Source organism: Argopecten irradians, chromosome 1 (assembly GCF_041381155.1).
Source record: "Argopecten irradians isolate NY chromosome 1, Ai_NY, whole genome shotgun sequence".
Lineage (NCBI taxonomy): Eukaryota > Metazoa > Mollusca > Bivalvia > Pectinida > Pectinidae > Argopecten > Argopecten irradians.
Window position 1 is genome coordinate 31,271,500 of NC_091134.1, and position 19,659 is coordinate 31,291,158.

General features: G+C 33.4%; 1 protein-coding gene across 1 annotated transcript in view; it reads right to left on the reverse strand.

Annotated features, from left to right (window-relative positions):
• The window catches only part of LOC138323969 (zinc finger protein AEBP2-like), a 56,782-nt gene extending 38,043 nt beyond the window's left edge, over positions 1-18,739 (reverse strand). Inside the window, exon 1 of the mRNA XM_069268934.1 lies at positions 18,395-18,739. Within this exon, the coding sequence (XP_069125035.1) occupies positions 18,395-18,723 (329 nt within the window). The 5' untranslated portion in view covers positions 18,724-18,739. The remainder of the gene's footprint in view (positions 1-18,394) is intronic.
• Between the last annotated feature and the right edge of the window lie 920 nt (positions 18,740-19,659).

The following is a 19,659-nucleotide window of genomic DNA, read 5'->3' on the forward strand; positions in this document are numbered from 1 at the left end:
GTTTGGACATCATGGATCAGTGATGAGGAATTGTCTGTCAGACATCATAGTATACCCCATCTCTATGGGAAAAGTGAAGAAAATGCTAAAAATGAACTGAAACTTTGTCACTGTGTAGATATCAGCCTTGTATATATAGTCATGAGGTATAAAGTAGTTGTACACTTCAAGTCATGCATTTGATCATTGTCCTCTAAGGGACATTTTCCTATTCTTCTAAATAAGTTTATGAGTCTATATACACCTAGTACATACTCTCTTGTCTACTTCATCACAGTTATGACTATATCACCCGTAGAAGCCAATTGTAGGATCTCTATTTTCTGAGTGTTTTTCCACCTTATGCAGCCTTCTGCATGATTAGGTTTATTCCATGTGCTAACCAACTGGAAGGAGTTTACTGGACCAGACTAGTTTAGTATAATAATGCAGGATTAATATATCTTTAGCATGCAACAATATATCTAAATAATACCTGGCCAGACAAAGAGAAGATGACCTCTGATCCTGACCTTTGACCCTGACCTCTGTCTCTCTACCAACATCAAGTAATGTAAAAGATAACAGTTCCAAACAATTCTACAGCAAATAATCAGCAATTTGAAATCAATACTCATTTGTAAGTAAACAATTCAAGATGAATCCTCTGCCTAGAAGATTTTCTATGTCTTTAATTGTATTGTCCCCCTTTTGACCCAATCATGATCTACGTACATATACCAAGCAGAAGCCAGACAAATTCATATTCATTTCAAACTTCATTTATTTTGCATTTTTCTTAACCAAAAATGTTTTTTTACCGACTTTGGTATATTACTCATATAAATGCAGACAACAAATACCCTTGTTCCAAAACATGTAATAAGAAATCCATGACCTTTGGCAACGACCTTGAAAGGTATGTGAGTGAGCACTTGGTTCTCAACAGGTCTAGGTGGAACTGAACTTCAAAGATTCCAGATGAAAGAATAGCTGTACATAAGGCACCAATTGTATGGCAATAACCCAACAAATACTGCTAATTACCAGAATCAGCATAAATTTCTCTAATTAATTCTTTTGTCTGAGAATAGCATCGGAAATAAAATACATGATAATGCCTTCGGTACTGTTTTATGAAGCAATCACTTACACCTTTATACAGAGGCCTAGGCGGTGTGCCCCTGGCAGCAGCGTTTAAACAGGAAAACCTAATACGAACTTCTATCATTGCAGCAGAACATCTGTAGAGATGTAAACTCCAGTCAAAAGAAATTGAGAAACATTAAACCCCTTACGGACCTATGTGAAATGAAAAGTACAATCTCCGTGCTAACGTCAGACAGAATCGGAACGTCTTTGTGAAGAAGGAAAAATTCCTCTTTTATTACCGCATACTATTAGAAAAACATGCTTTCATGTGCATAGACTGTACAAGCTCCGAGGAGGGCTGTGTCACCCCTAATAAGGTCAATTTAAATGTCAGTGGGCCAGTGGTATAAACCAAACTACCTGTACATGGGGAATATAGGGGCAGAATACTTGACGCAGGCTGACATGAATGTCATAACATACACATATATTTAGCCAACTCTTCAAAATAGCATAACGTCAGGTTTGGCATTAAGTATGAAAAGCTGAGATAAAGTTATTTGTGGTGACATTCATACAAGTGTACACAGGTGTGGGGTTAAATTTGGGACATCTTATAATTGTGTATTCATATATTACCAAATAAATTTTCACCCTAACTTCTATAACAATATTTAACATAACATCTATAATAATATCTAACATAACATCTTTATTTGAGATAAATATGTTGGTCCCCACACAAACAACTTCACGAATGCAAAGTGTCTAGAATTCAAAACCAAATATAAACTTTCATTGAGTTGTATCTGAAAAATGTGGTAACTTTTGCATATATACATGTATGTGGATGCATAAACCAACGCCTCTGTCCCAATCACTAACCATCCTAATTGAAGTTCACTGAAATTTTTTTGTTTTTTTTGTTACAAAATTGTATTTGTACTGTTGAAATAGTTTTTACTGGACATGGGTCACTGAAAATAGTATCAGAACTGGATAGAATGCCGCTGCTTCCATTGCTCTGGTATAACTATTTGTGTTCGGTTTCTCAAGATCTGGCTTCAAGGCTATATTGAACGTATAATTTTATATTTCCACTTTTTCAAATAATAGACAACAGCATCCCTTAAGCTTGTTTGTGCTATACACCACAAACTAACTGACAGCAAGTTCTGTTCACTCAATGAAAGAACAAAACAAGGATATGGCGAATACTTGGTTCATCTTTTTGTATAAAGATGGCAGATACGTTTTATTACTAATTATGATTACTCAAAGTTTTCAATAAAATAAGGTTTTACAAAAAAATATTTAGATATCTATGCAGATGAAATTAGAGCAATATATAATATGTAGACAGGATAGTGGAAATACATTACTCTGGAGTTGTGAGGACTTGGTTCGAGTCTTGCTCTGTTCCTTCTTTTTTACCTCTGCTACACTATTACAGAATTACAACAACAGTATGACACATGATTGTAAAGATGTAACAGTTGATCAAGTTACAATTTTGGACTGATGTGTTTGCTACTTTACATATGCCAACCTGTGTATATATATACTGCTGATGTAACTTTTTTGTGTGTATTTGCAGTAACCTTTCCCTAACTATTTATAAATATATGTGAGTGTAGGTAAACAGAACTATTTATAGCTTTGACCCACTTATCCACAGCCAGCTGATTACTGGGTCAGTAAGGTGTATTGCATTATAACAAGAGGCCTATACTAGGGGAATCTGTCAACAAAAGTCAGTAATTATGCTATCAAAAGATTTGACAAAGAAAGCAACCTGCGAGTATTTTTTTTTTTTGAGAGACTTTGTTTAAGTTCGATCTATTTTGACAAAGTTCTTCAAATAGTTTGTCCCGCGATCATTCTTCTTTTTTTTGCAGAGCACCAATTTATTTTTCATTCAAAATCTTACAATGGGATCAAACTGCATATAGTACAGAGGTTGAAGATCTTAACCATAGTTCAGTCTTTCCTTTGATTTGTTTATGTTACATAGTTGTTTTCATAATGGACACATTTTGTAGATTTTTTTCTAACAAAAAAAATACTGTAACTTTTAGAGTACATTTGTATTCTAAGATACAGTTGCAGCATTTGTAATCTGGCTATAAGAACGCAATTATCTGAATATTCAAGAAATACACCAAGAAAGTTTTAAGGCAATTTTCAGAAATTGCCACTAGTACTGTAATGGGAGACATTATTGAAACAACAAAATAGGCATCCATTGTAATAACTCATCTTCAGGCAAACTTTTTCTTGAAATTTAAGTAGAAAGAGAAGGAATCTTGGCCTTACTAAATGAGTGTCGTCTGCTTTTATCTGCATTAACTGTTGTCTGTATTGAGCGGCACATGTCACTATTGATTGGTACAGCAAAGCCAACTGCTACACTGGAGAAGTCTGCATAGATTCAAATGTCACTGATACTCATTTTCATCCAAAGTCACCATAAAATGAAAACTGAGTCAAGCATTTTAGCTTAATAGCAAGATTTTTACATATAAATCTGAAATGAGCAGGCTGAGTGCTAGAAAATGACAGTGGAGAGTTGTAGGCTTCGGGAGAGGGCTATGGTCATGGTATACTTTCTGTCACCTAATCTTCTTTTGCCTGCATGCTGTAATACTAATTAATGCTTAGTATAATCTAGACCTGGGGATACAATGACAGCAAAAGCTGTAATTTATTTCTGATTTCATCACCTTGTTGCTACAACTACACAGCTTCCTGAAAGATCAAGCTGATTAATGCTATATAATTTAGCAAAACCTTAAAAAAAATATCCTAGCTTTCAGATTTTCAAATTTTAAGATACTGCACAGACCTAGATCTACAGTTCATGCTTTCTATTATTCCATTCCACAAAGCATTTCTATTTATCTTATATGATTATGCAATATTAAAAACTATATGTAAAACTCACAATGAATATTAAATTTTAAAGATAAGTATCAAAATACATGTAATGGCAAATCATTACATAATATACTTTTTTTATTTATATCTTTCACTGCACATTATGTTTTTTTCTTTGCTGTTGTTTGCTTGTTGATTTTTTCTTTGTTGTTGTTTGCTTGTAAGTCTTTGTTGTTGTATATTATCATTATTATTGCAAGATGGCAGGAGGTGCTTTTATATATTTTCTTTATTTTTGTAACTGTCTATCTCCACCATTTGCCCTGTAAGTACCATTTCAAGGCCTTCATAAACGTGCAGGTAGAAGATGCGGCTGTATATCAAATGTTGTAGAACAATAAGCACGGCAGCAATATGTCTGGGTATTAACATGCTCACTTATCTAATCAGTATGGAGCTATAGTGTTCCATTACCCTCTATTAAACACTCACAGCCTCTATGTCTTCCTGACAAGATAATCTTCTCAAGCATAAACATTTACAAGTTGTTTTTTTATAAGTCACAGTGAAATAAAACTAAAGGTCAAATCCATAGTGTAATGCATATTTATTATCTCCCTCCACGAACATGTCTGGCTCAGAAAATTAAAACTTAGCAAATCTAAATTTAGCAAAGAGAAATATAACTTTAGCCTTGCAGCCAAATGACATTTTTTCTGCACTAAGAGCTCCATTAGAGGTTATGTCTGATATAAATTTCCATAAAAATCTGACAGTAACGGCCCAGCACAATTTATAATTACCCACATAAAAACACCAAGGTTAGAGGAAAGCATACATTTTCTAGTCTGCGTTTACATTGATTGTGAGGAAAGCATCTTAAAACCACAATAAAAGAAGAAAAGACTGAATAATGCTACAAATTGTAAACAAGTTTTAATTAAAAAAAATTTCGGGTCTAAAATTCTTGTCTGCAGGATTTGGAGTCTGTTAATTAGGAATTAATACATGTATCCTGAAATCTTGTCTCTGGTACATATATGTCAGCCATGTGTCGAGTCAGCCATGCATGTGTCCAGCTCTGGACAATGTCCACAATCTTTCAGAACCAGATATTCATCAATACTGACCTTTGATGACCTTTGGCTAGTATGACTCATACTAATAAAAGAAGACCATGTCCAATGCACGGAGTAAAAACAAAGGCTTGGATACTAACTTTAATCAGAATTAATCGTAATCAAATCGCCAAACGTCTGTTTGTTTGTTTTTAAATTTGTTGAATTTTTGGGGTTTTTTTTGTCAAACATTAATCATATATGACAATGTGTCAGATTTTTTACTCAAAATCTATCAACTTAATGTCTACACAATCGAATGACAAGAGCACTATAGGCGGGCTTCTGTTATATGAGCAACAACGAATAAAATATCTTTGTGTGAAATATTTTCATTATTGAATAGTTGTCAAGCTGTCTGATATTGTGATTCATCACCACACTTTTAATACATTAGATCAGTTTAGTCTCCATTACTGTAACCCGACATAAATAAATCCTCTTTAATTTGTCCTTTATAGTTTTATTTGAGAGAGAACATATGTGGTATGATTAGTTTTCTTATGTTTACACTATATTGTACCACCCTTTAAGTGCTTGCAAGCTATCTCTATATTGAAAACTATCGGGTATTTAGACCTAATACAGGTGTTTAGACCTCTACTTCAGGTATTTAGATACCCTATAACATGTGTTTAGACCCTCTGCCACAGGTGTTTAGACCCTTTATAACATGTGTTTAGACCCTCTATCACTGGTGTTTAGACCCTTTATAACATGGGTTTAGACCCTCTGCCACAGGTGTTTAGATCCTCTATCACCGGTATTTTGACCCTCTACAACATGTGTTTAAACCCTCTATCACAGATGTTTAGACCCTCTGCCACAGGTGTTTAGACCCTTTATAACATTTGTTTAGACCCTCTATCACAGGTGTTTAGACCCTTTATAACATGGGTTAAGACCCTCTGTCATAGGTGTTTAGATCCTCTATCACTGGTGTTTAGATCCTCAGCAACATTTGTTTAGACCCTTTATCATGTGTTCAGACTCTCTATCACAGGTGTTTAGAGCCTTTATCACTGGTATTTAGACCCTCTGTCACAGGTGTTTAGACCCTCTATCACAGATATTTAGATCCTCTATCATGGGTTTAGACCTTCTACCAATAGACCCTCTTCTACTGATTTTTAGACCTTCTCTAGCTATGCCAGGTGTTTAAACCTTTCAATACCGGTGTTTCGACCCTCTAGGAGTACTTTTAAAGCGTCCCTACTAAGACTGTATATCACTATAGTAACCTATTATAGAGACAAGATGAGCCTTTTCTAGTGTATAATTGTTAAGGTTAAATTTTAACAGACCCCAATAATTTCTTGGCACCGGGCATGCGACACCATACATACACTATCAAAAGTTTATATAGACACAGCACATAGACTCTGATAGCAAGCAGGTCGCTTTTATACTCTCTAATAGCAGTTTCTGGCTCCGAGAGGCGTTTACAGGCAAACTGCGGAACACTTTCAGATAGAAATGAAATGTAGCATGCTGCGGAGGAAAAACTCCCTGTCTGCCTTAGTGTGGTGCTTTTGATAACATCTGAGCTCAGAAAAACTAATTCTGTCAGATACATGTAAAACCAAGCAACTTATAAGCTCGAGATGCTATGTAAATTGTACCCCCAGTCGTGTGTATGTTCTGCAGAGGCAGATCAAAATCTCAATTATTTAAAACATAAACATATGCAAGATTCCAACATCATATTCAAAATCAGCTTTTATGTTGACTTTCAGTTTGTCGGTTTTCAGGACTAGTTCTGTCTCTGTAAGCCAAGATAAAACAGATCAAGACAAAATGTCCATGTTAATGTCCATTTGTAAGACAATTATTTCAAGTTCATTCTACCATAATAGAGCACAGCATTTGATTGACAAGAAATTTACATATTTCTTTATGAATATGAATATTTACAAATTACCCGTCAGAATTTATCTAACTTTATGATGGAGGAAGCTGGGTAGTGACAGGTTGTTACCATGGAGGTCTGTCAGCGCCACGAAGGGGTCGAATATCTCACAATATTTGGTGACACCTGCATTCACCACCATAATGTCAGTATATATCTGCTATAATATACATATTATTATATCATAGCTTTACAGTTTCTCTTATCAATATTGATGTCAATCTGTAGGGAGAATTTGATATCTGATGCAGTAACTGGTTTATATTTAAGTGATATAATATTAGCTCTGGCAGCTGTTTGTAATGCTACAACATCATGATCACATTAATATCATCAGATATCAATCGCAATGTCATAATCATCATCAGACACCAATAACATCAATCATCAATGAGATCTTGGACAATCATTGTTCAATTACTTGTAAACCTGCCCATGGTCATAACTACATAGGAGCTTCACCATAAATGTTCTCCTCTTCCTTATAAAGTCCCCTTTAATTTACTGTGCAGGTCTCCAGAGAGAGACAGAACTATATAAATCAATCTACCAAGACATTAACTACTAGCTAAAGATTTCTTAATTTATTTTGAATTTATAGTATGACATCATCCACTCATAATATATTGTACTAATTGATCAAAAAATTATAAAGAGGCAATTGTCATCCTGAACCTATATGCTAGACATCAGTTTAAGTCATTCACCCCTGAAGAAAAATAATGGACTCTTCTGATTCAAAGACTGGAAGAGCTTATCATGAATTCTCAGGTATGAATTCCTCTTTGAAAACAATTGAACACTAACATGATTGCATGGAACATCACATCATTTAGATAATTATAAGCATATCTCTGGACATCAGCAATACAATGAATTAAAGTAAACAAAGTTATATGTCAATATACCGTCTTAAGTATGTGTAAATCCTGAAACTTCTTTATACAATATTAACCATGCATGGTGGCCAATATTTGTTAAGATGTCCAGACATATTACCACCACAAACATTCCAACTCTGGGGCGCAAGTTTGAATCATATGTGAGGCAGTTGTCAGATACTGACTGCTGGTCAGTGGTTTTTCTCAAGGTACTCCAGGCTTTCCTCTTCTTACAGACCTGGCATGTCCTGGCATGACCCTAGCTGTTAATAGGACGTTAAACTAATCAAAGCAAACCAAACAAGATAATTAACATACAGCGCTAGACCAGACGATGTCCACTAATTGTCGCATATGAAACAGACATTTTATTATTCATTTTACAAAATTTGATAATCCTTGTTGACAGGTATCCATACTTATTACATTAACCATGGTATTTAAGCACATAATTGTCAGTGACAGCATCATAAACAACAATGCTAATTGTACTGTCTGAACACTTCTCTCGGGTTATCAATAGACAGACGAGACACAGTATCATTTCCATCAAGATTCCACATTTGAAACTGGAACAGAATTGTAGATACCAAGTTCTTTCTAATAGAATTCAGACGAAACAAATACAAACAGTCACCTTTCTTTGTTGTTTGTTAAAGGCTAAAGAAATAGGTTAAAGATTGCCTAAAATGTTAGTTAAAACAGAGTTGACGTGCAGAGAAATGATAACAGTTATTGTACAGATCTTATCATTTATACTACGACAGGAAACAGATACATGAATAGCATATTCATAAATAAGTACACATATTAAAATAAAGAATTATGGAATCATTTGCACATGTTTGGCAACTGTATTTCAATTGCTAATATGTGTCTTAATTAATTTTGTTCTATACATATATGTATTTTGCATAAGGGGCCGGCACAGTAGCCTAGAGGTTATTAACATATATACGAACATGTTATCACAATGAAGTCCTCAACCTCTCAGTCGCAAGTTTGAATCGCATGTGAGGCATTTGCCAGGTACTGGTCACTAATTTGCGATTATTCTCTGGGTACTTTGACTTTCATCTAACTCCTTTCACTGGCCTATTCTTAAATGACCCTTACTGTAAATAGAATGTTAAACCAAATGTATATGGTGCTATTAAATTTCTTAATGACCGCAACAATGACAAGTCCAATCTCCTACTCCCAATCACCTCAGCCTTGCTGAATCCAATCCTTGCCAAACCCCCTATATCTGTGCGCAAGTTCCCCATATCCTGGAGTATCTCCCTGCTTTATAGCTACCTGGTCCTTGTTCTATTCCAATCCATTCACATCAGCCTTACCAATCCATCGTCCCCTCCAATCCAACTTTATACCCAAACCCCTTCCAATGCCTACCCCATTGCCATCTTGCCAATACTCAATTCTTATTTTATGTATATTGAACATACAATAAAAAAGTTTCTTGGTGAGCATGCAATTACAACAGGAAGCAATGCCATTTGTCTTTACAATGAGTCTCCAGTTCCAATTTGACAGTGCAGAGACAAACAAATGACTTGCTAACAAAGGAAGAGAAGCCCGACTTAGCCATCCACATCTGTACAGAGCACTGTACGACATGGAGTAGTATTAGGAGCAGAGCAGCATTAAATTGCTACCCTAATCCCACATTTATTGGCCCCGAGTTGAGGACACAATGCCAGGACACTTGTGATCATCTCCTGCCAGGCCTAACACGCTTCCCAGAGTCGTCTTTGTCTCATATCATCACAACAACCATTCACACTTCTACACACCGAAAATGTGGTTGGAGAAACACTCTTATCTGTCCAAGTATAAAAACTACAAATCTTATCAATTAACATGAATCATCTTATCTCCGTCCTAATAAAAAGCTACAAATCCAAAAAAAAAATCTTTTCAATTAACATGATTAACCTTTTATATGCCAAATTATCAATTATCTACATTTCAAAAATATTATTTAGAATATTTTTTTCTCAAGTTAAAAAAAATCTGACATTCAAATACCTTTGTCTTGTATGTTATTGCATGTTTAAAAAAGATCAGCCAAACTACATTTAAAAATAAAATGAAAATTTAGATTCATTTATTTCACACTGGTTTACTGTTGACTTAGGCTTAAAAGAAATCTTCATTGATTTTTTACTTCTTTTTTTGTTGTTTCTATAAAATGGGATATTTGAGAGGTAGAAATATTGTTTATCTAAAACAAAGGAGCACATATCTTAAATGTATGTGTCTGCGGTGGCAATTATTTAAATTAAGATTTCCACAATATGACCACAAGCCCTCCCCATTGTGTTTGTAGTTTGAATTCTATTAAGGTTTGTTGCCTGGTACTGACCACATGTACAGATCAGTGTTTTTTCTCTGAATACTCCAGCTTTTCTTCACCTTTTTATAACCTGACACTTAATGACCCTGGCTTTATTAGGACGTTGACCCAAATGACATATGACATATATTAATATATTGCAGGTCATTCAAATGGTTGGCAATATTTGTCTGTTTAATACAGCTGTGGTCATTTATGGAGTGCTAGTAACACAGGTTGGTATAATTGTACACTGAAGTTCATATGAATGTCACTGCCCTCGACAACTCAGTCAGTACTAACAGACATGTATTGGTTTCAACATGTGAACTTAAGCACGTTAATTAAACAGGGCTGAAATCCACTGGAATATGTGTGACTTTACTAATGAATGTTGCCTGTACATGTGACGCGAGCAGGCTTTTGTAATAATCACATACATGCAGATCTAGACAGGCCAATCAAAACTAATTATATGCAGCAAATATTGAGCTCTAGTTCCAAAAATGATATTGAAATCTAAAAGGCTATTTAAATGATATCACAAGTTCTTCCTCCTTGACAGTTTTTTATCCCAAATTCTCCTGACAAATTGCTGTAGATACCAGTTAAAATCATTAGTTGGTACAACACATGCTCACAGGTGTCAAGTGCTTCAGTGGTCATAAATATGTCAAAAGTCAGTCAAACTTACCAACACATGCATGTTCAACTCTGTAAGCTTGTTAACAGAAAAAAAAACATGTTTTGGATGTATCCTGATAAACATTCATACTTGTGACATATTTGATGACTTGTTGCATTTTTAATTTAACTGTATGTTGTATTATATATATACAGAATGGGTCAGAGCAACACAAGACAAACAATATTTAGGTCTGAAGCATATCACTGGTACAGACATGCTTTGTACATGTACCTAAATCACCCTAGTGTCTGTACCTCACCAAAACACAACCCTGACTCCACCTGCCATGTTAGAGCACTCACAGTCCTGTGAACTTCACAAGTCCTGAACAGGGAGCTATATATATATTTTCTATGTAATTTTTGTATCAGATTCCGCTTCACTCCACCTGTTCTAAGACAAGACCCTATACAGACAAAAGGCTCTGTAGTCGGAAAATCCAACAGGAGACACTGTTCCACTAACCTTACATGGAAAATCTAATTGGGCTATCTTGATTTTCTGCTTGGCGTATCGTGACTAAACCACTCCACATTCAATGGTCTGTCCTAGCCAGGAAAGGATTGCACACATTTACCCCAGTATTGATAAGTTTACTGCAAAGTTCAGTACATGTTCCTCAAGTGCACACTTGAACAAATTTTAGGTGAACTTCAATATACAAGTTTCACCTTACTGCTTCATTAAAGAAGATAAGTTATGTGTAAATATATGTTGCATATTGATATACAAAACTACAACTTCCTCTTTGTTATCTTTTCTTTTCCAGGTAAGATAAGTGGAGTGATTTTTCCTACCAATAGATCTCTTTCTGCAGAATATCTGTCCAGATGAAAATAAGTATGTTTAAACTCTTTGCACTGTAGTGCAAATCTGCACATCTTGTCATTTTCTATTCACATGTTTCGTATAGAGTAACATGCTAACAACACAAATCTCCTTGTCACTTTTTTTGGTATAGCAGGGCATACCAGTTAGCGGAATATTCAGTTGTGCCAACTTGGAATGGTTTACTTATAAATGGAACAAAACGTAACAAAGCAATCACATTATATGTGTACATCATTCAACATGGCAGTTATCAATATGAATATGCTTTAAGTGTTATATTCATAATTTTTTTTTTAGTCAGAATATTATGCTTAGAATCCAGTCTCTAACTCTGCAAAACAATTGTGATTCTTAAATTTAGGAATTAAAACATGGAACCCCCAAGTGAGACATGACAGACAAACCGGTTCATTCCTGAGAAACATATGTCACTCATGTTCCATTTAATGTGTAACTTTGGGTTCGTAATGAACAAATGAAATATTCCACAAAATGTAACATGTTACCAAGTCATCACAACCTAAGTGTCAAATAATAGTCTAATTGGATATGAAGGAAAGCTGGGTTACCTTAAGAAAGTCTGATCTTTTTGTAATGATCTGTACCAGATGACTGATCATGATCTAACTGCCTTTTGAGATACAATCTCCAAATTCCAGAGATATATCAATATAGAAATTAGGCTTGGACTGTCTTAATCATCATTTTTGTGTAATAAAGTAATGAATTATCAAACCTAATGTGTAAGATATTCATAAAACTGTTTTAGCATCATGTTACCATCTCCATAAATGTTTAACTTAAAACTCAGACCTTGCATAATACAGTGTTATATAAGGCCACAAACCAGCTGGATTTCACTTTTTAAAAATGCAGCTTCAAACGATTTTAATGTTTTTGTTGTTGCAAGCACTCTCCTCAGTAACCCTCGGTACACATTTGTTTTTATACATCATATAGGTATAACACCAACCACAGAAAAAAAAACTCATTCCAAAACTGGGCTAAATGGCTCTGTATAGTTTACATTAAAACCCTGCTGGTGTGTATCAAGTTCAAGGCAAGTGGGAATGAAAAGGATTTCACTCTTTATTCAAAACAGATTTATTCTAAAACATATTTTCCATTTTCGTTCAAGATGTTCTCAGAAAAAAATATTTTCAAAGGAACCTTTTTTTAAAAGGAACCTTCAGTTTGAAAAGTTCTAATATTTAATTTGTAATTTTTTTTTTTTTTTTAATTTCTACCAGTAAACAACAAATCAAAATCAAATCGGAAGTTTAAAAGATATGTATAAGCATTCACATCTAAAAGTTTTAAATTTATTCAATAGTAATAAGTATGTAACAATGCAGTGAATATAACAAATATTTAAATGGTTTATTGTATATTTAGGCTTTGTATGGTCTATATCCATCAACATGCTACACAACTTCAGGGATAATAATAAACTAATAACATTGGTATGAGAACTTGCATCAACACAAAAGATTCCTAAAAAAAATCCAGATACAATGATAGAGCAACACATGAATATATCAAACCGACAGTATAAATTAATAGATGGCATAATTATCTACCCAAAAGAACATCATAGTGACATCAAACAGACTTTTAACATATGGAAACCCATTACACATTCACTATACATTCAGTCAGACAGCCATCTCCCAGCTTCTGTTTCATCCAACACTATCTCCACCGTCAGCCAATATCTATAGATTTATGCATGGTCGATACTGATTTAAAATAGATGTTGCATGCAAGACAGTCTATGAAGCAGAGAGCAGGCTATTAGCTTGGCATGTTTATGTTTCCATCTGCGAATCCTGATAGATTATCGTGTCTACAAGTCATTTTACAATAGTCAACAGGTAAAGGGCATACAATCTCTACGATATACCTGTAAACGAGATTTAATGATCAGTATACTAACGAGATGAAGGAGTAAGCCAAATGATTACCACCAACAAAGCAGGAACCATACATGTATGTAACTGTCACCTAAAACGTCCCAATCTCACCTTCATTTGTTTTTCCAATTGTGAATAATTAATAACTCTGGTGTGAACCCCCTATAAAACTTCACTTGAATGATTTCCTTTGCAATACATAATAAATTTTTCAGGTGCTGATGTCACTTACAGCATCGATATACTTTGTGAAATTTAAATTTCCTGTGTGCTTGCTGCATTCATTACAGCTTAGCTTGGCTACATTCAACTTAATGAAAATCAATTAAATTCATTTGAATTTGCTTATCAGTCAAAAAAAATTCTTCATATGCTGTTCATGTGGGTTTTTTTCCCTAACTACAAAAGTGTTTTATTAATAAATTACAGCATCACTTCTCTTTATTTGTAATAAGTAAATTCAAATTTGTAAATGCTGTATATTGGTCTTCTTCACTTTTAATTGAGAAAATAAATCTGTGAATAAAAGTGTGAATGCTTAATTGTTTTATTATATTTCAACAGTAGTGTATAGCAGTCAAAGGTATGTACATCTATATCAGGTACATATATATATATGTTATAGGTAAGCAATTCAAGTTCTAGCATTCAAATATTCGCTAAATTATCATAAATGTACTGAAATCAACCTGATATATATTTTTATTACAGAGGCATGTCAATTCGCTACTTGATCTGTAATTAATTGTTTTCCATTAATAGCTCGTCAAAATTCCTTTCTGTTGCAGGGAGCATGGTTATAATTAGCACTAAATGTGCATTGCTATATTAGCTGTATGTGTATATCAAATGTATGGTGCATAAATCCGTAGTATCACGGGTGTTCCTTGGATTAACATTCCTCGATCTGTTTTGGTATCCGAGGAAGCAGGAGAAAGAGATCGAAGACAAGCTATACTCTTAAAAGTCTGCATCAATAGAGTTATATAGGATGTGATCGTCTAGACAAAATGTATCACAAAATCTCCTGTTTGTGATTCCTATACACAGTCAAGTAATATTTTATCCCAATAATACACATACATCGTGAATCGAGACAATTATGTACACATAATCTGTATTGACAACAGGATACTTATTACATCTAACAATATTCTAAATCTATATATATAGCGCTACCTGCGTGAAAATTACTGGGAGAAAATATGAAGGTATAAAATATTGACCTTCAATTGTTTCATAACTATACAAGCATCAAGAAGTGTTATGAAACAATCTTGATTTTTTACACAAAATTTTAGAGTTGATCAAAAATCAATTCAATTCATTAAAGCAAGTTGCTTTATTAATATTGAACCAGGGTTTGACAATGAGTTTTACAAAATGAACTGTGACAATTTCTGAACTTAATTTCACAAAATGAATAACCTAGGAAATTTATAGTTTACATGATTGAGTTTAGCATTAGAATATTGATTATAAGGAATTATTACAGAGCTAACAGATCTCTTTGATGGACACTAAAGGAGAGAGGTTACTTAAAAGGACAAAGTTAAGTTAATGAGGAGATTAATTATTCAAACCATTAATTGTCATGATCATTTATAAATCATAATCAGTGCATAAAAACATTTAAGAAACTAACTCCCTGCTGTCAATATATCAATTTTAACCATACATACATGTGTCCATGTTCTTTTGTCTAGTAACCATTATACCTAATTGTATGAAAAGTTCATATCAATTTCCACAACTGATGTCTGAAACAATTTCCAATAATTCAAAACCATAGAGCAGTTCATTTCTTCATATCAGTAGGTATATATAATAAATATATATCTTACCAAACCATAAACCTCAAAATATCTGCATAATTGCAGATCAGAAAATGTATATACACAAAGACACAGAGTCGGGGATCAATCTAATGGCATCAAATTGTGTGTTCTCTTTCTACAGTACAACCTATCGTTACAGATACTTGAGTAGGAGTCGGCAGAACTTTCTGTTTGTCTATTCAAATAAGCTTAAAGTTTTCTTAAGAAAAATTACAACAGATTACATATAAATAAACAGTACCATGTGACATAGTGCAATTATATATAGCGCTACATGCACAAATTTAACATTATGTGATTTAAAAAGACTTCAATTTTTTTTAAATACATACATCAATACATGTATCATACAAATACAGGTAAAATGTAACATTTACATGCAATAGCCTAAGTATATCTATATACAGATCAGAAAATGATATATTGCACCTGACATGCATACTACAGTAAATAGTAACATGGATAAATGTACAAGTATACATGTACTGTCATGCTGATTGACAGATATGGTCACGACATACTGCAAATATTTCAGGAAGTTAAAAACATACACCTGAGTTCTTTGAACAGGTTTCGAGTACATTTCAATTGAAATAAAGTCCGATTTTGTCAACAGTAGACAGTTGACTAGTGACTACATTATTTTTCTAGATCTATTTTAGAATATATATACTAATTGGACATAATTCTAGTACTCTGCAGTGTTTTTGATGAAAGCACAGAATCAAATATTAATGATATATCTGATCACAAACTACAACATCTCATTTTAATAAAACAGGGCACAATTCATAGTTATGTTTCTTGTTATATAATTAGTTTAATTAAGGTATACAAGCCTAGGTTAAACAGTGTTTATTTGAATAATTTTTTTTTAAGTTAAACCTTTATTTCGTAAAAATATAGATGTCACATATAACCATTTAATGCATTTACATAACTTTTTATATAATTTAAAGATGTTCCACCGCAGACAGAGCATAAATGATATTCATCATTTGAACAATAATTGGTGTTTAATGGTGTATATATATGTCTAATTAACACAGAAAATAATAAAAAATACGTAATTCATTTTGCCTTTGGTGCATGCGCAATCAGTACTTCATTCCATATAGGATAGAGTGCCACGGATTTTTTTCGGGATGCAATTAATTATTTTTCATACTTTTAACTTGAAGTAAAATTAGAAGCTCAAACTTTTCAATGTTGGTAATGGTGTAAAGTAAGTATTTCTTGTAACTGAAGAAAAATAATAACTCGTCTGCTCCTGTTTTAGATAGTGAAAAATACCATTTGTCAGCGGTGGAGCATCTTTTATTGACATTTTGTAATATATTACGTGTCATAAGTTAATATTATTAAATTTAACTTTTACAATATGATGATTTTTTTACACAAGTAGATGACATATCATCATCATGTTAATGTTTTTTTGGTGTTTTTTTAAAAGATACTTATTTAAATAGGTTTTTTTTCAATCAATATTTGATAAACACAGATATATAAATAATAATTAATAAAAGCAAATCTTTTAATTAAAATCATTTTGTAAGTCATATATATATATATATATCCTGTTGATTTATCAGAATAAGAAATATTGATGATCTTTAAAAATATTTTGTTAACTTATATATATATATCATATAAAATAGCAATTAAGTTCAAGATACTAGTTAACCTATAAAAAGAATTTAAGTATATCATGAGTCACTATATAAACAAAATCAAATACCTGTGATGTCTATTATTGTGACATTACTTTACAATTTCTTTTACACTACACATTTTCGATTTTATTTAAAAACTTTGAAAGTTCAGCGTAAAGTTATGGTAGATTGTTACCAGATTGGCCCACCAGAACCACATTTAAATGATAAACGAGAAACAGTGAAAGGTGAACCCCTATTGAGACCAGACACACCTTTATCCAGTGTTAAACCGCAAAGGTCATGACCCCGACATCAGCCAAATTAACAATCCCAAAAAACTCCTACACACTTCACTTTTAATAAAATCATATAATAATTAATATAAACAGAGAAATATATTTGAAATGTTTGTCTTTATGTCAAAACAAAAAGTTTGACTGGTCACGTAGAGAGCTGTTAGTGCAAACGAAATTAAAATGTTCTCTTATTTTATATTAAAATTATAATCATCTCGTTATTTAAAATATCATCATTTAGGAAAGGAAACAAACACCAAATTCTTGTGTTGATAATTCCATTCAAGTTACAAATGCACAACCTTCAGCAGTTACAGTTATTTTGAAATATGATTGGCATGAAAAATATTCATTATTAAATCATTACATATAAAAATGATGTGAAAATTAATTAATCTATTAGCATAATTTTCAATTAAAATAATGTATCATTTTAATCAAATTATAAATGAAAATTTGAAGATTGAAACATATGTTTGATAAGATAATAAGATGATATGAATAGAACTTATGTTTTATAATCTGAATATACTGAATAAGCAAAAATCTGTTGTCTATACTGAATAAGCAATTAAATATTTAGTTAAATGTTATTGTAACTAACTTGAAACGATCATTTTAGAATTACAGGACTTTATACAATTGTCAGAGAGACTGCAATACTTGATAAATCACATTTTACAGCTGGTCACGGTGACATTAGAAAAACCTGGTAACTAAAGGGACTTGTTAAATCAATTGAAACTAATAAAAGTCGCTACAACACCAAAAACCAAAATGGTCAAAATCAGTGTAAACCATAATTGCCCTTTTCTTTTATTTAACAGTTATAAGATGCTGTTGCGAAGCAACAAATAAACAAAATTAACTTCGGCAAATTGGTTACCCCGTGGAGGTGCCCCAATGAAGCCCCTTTGTCCAGGGAAGCCATGCAACTCGAGGAGGGGTTGCACGTATAACAAGCTTTTGTACAACTTACGTGACTCGTGGCTCAGTCTGATCCTGCTTGGACAACCTCCTCGTCCGTCGGGGCAAGTCCTGCCCCCCGGACACTCTATCCCCACGCGACCGAAGTGTTGGAATCGATGGTTTCGTGAATGAATTGTGTTTGTTAGTACCATTGATCCTTGTTAGTTTCTCCAAAATAATCTCCTTTGCATTCATACAATCACCTGTTTTTTCTTCATAATTAAATTTATGATTCAACCCATTTTTCTTGCACATTTCACGTAGATCAGAGACACAGTTGTCCCGTCTTTCTTCACTGTTATTATCCCCACTATTTTCCATGCACCCGACAGCCGCCATCTTGTACACCTTCCATCATGACGTCACCAAAACATGCGCGGATTTCCTTTTTCGCACGTGCGAAGTGACGTCATTTAGAGGGGTTTCCCCAACATGGCAGGTTTCCCAGACCACCCGAATCTTGGACTCTACAAATAATGGAGTATTGTGAGCTTACAGAGACAAAATGACGTAAGCATAATGTCACTACATATGACTAATATCACGCTTCAATGATAAAACATCTTAATGCCACATTCTAACATGGGAATATAGATAATTGCAATGTTAATATATCTGTTAGTGTGTATCCATTGTAAAAAGGACATGATTTCAGGGCCACTAGCCTATGTGTCCATGCCTTTCAATGTTTACGACAACAGTATAATTAACTATAGTATACGTTTGCTTTCATTATCGTTCCTGATATTGATTTGATATTTGTCCTTTGAATTAAGTAAATATACATGTGTAACAGCAGAGGGGAAAATGTAGTAGCCACAGACCAGGTTCTAACCTGTGACCTCTGCACATTAGCCGCATGTTCTACCGCTGATCAACCTGATTACTGATGATCGACCAGTCCAATCCTGCTACACTCCTTCCTCCTTTTTCAAAGTCTTTGCCCTCAAAGACGTATTATACAAGACCCTTTTACCTTTTTACCACAATCATGTATTTAGTTGGGCACCAATTTTGCAACAGGAGAAGAGGAAATGTAATTTATTGCAACATAAATTTGCCGTTAATTACTGGAAATCATTCGTACTGTAATGTTTATTTGAATAGATACATATAAAGTAAAAATATCAATATTATCAATCATACAATTAAATTTATAAATAAGGACGTTTATTAGAAGTTTATAAAAAGCAAATTAACTTCGTACGTAAACCACGGTAAACCACGTACTGGTTATGTCTCATCAATGGATAGTTCAAGTCCGCATTTTCCCAG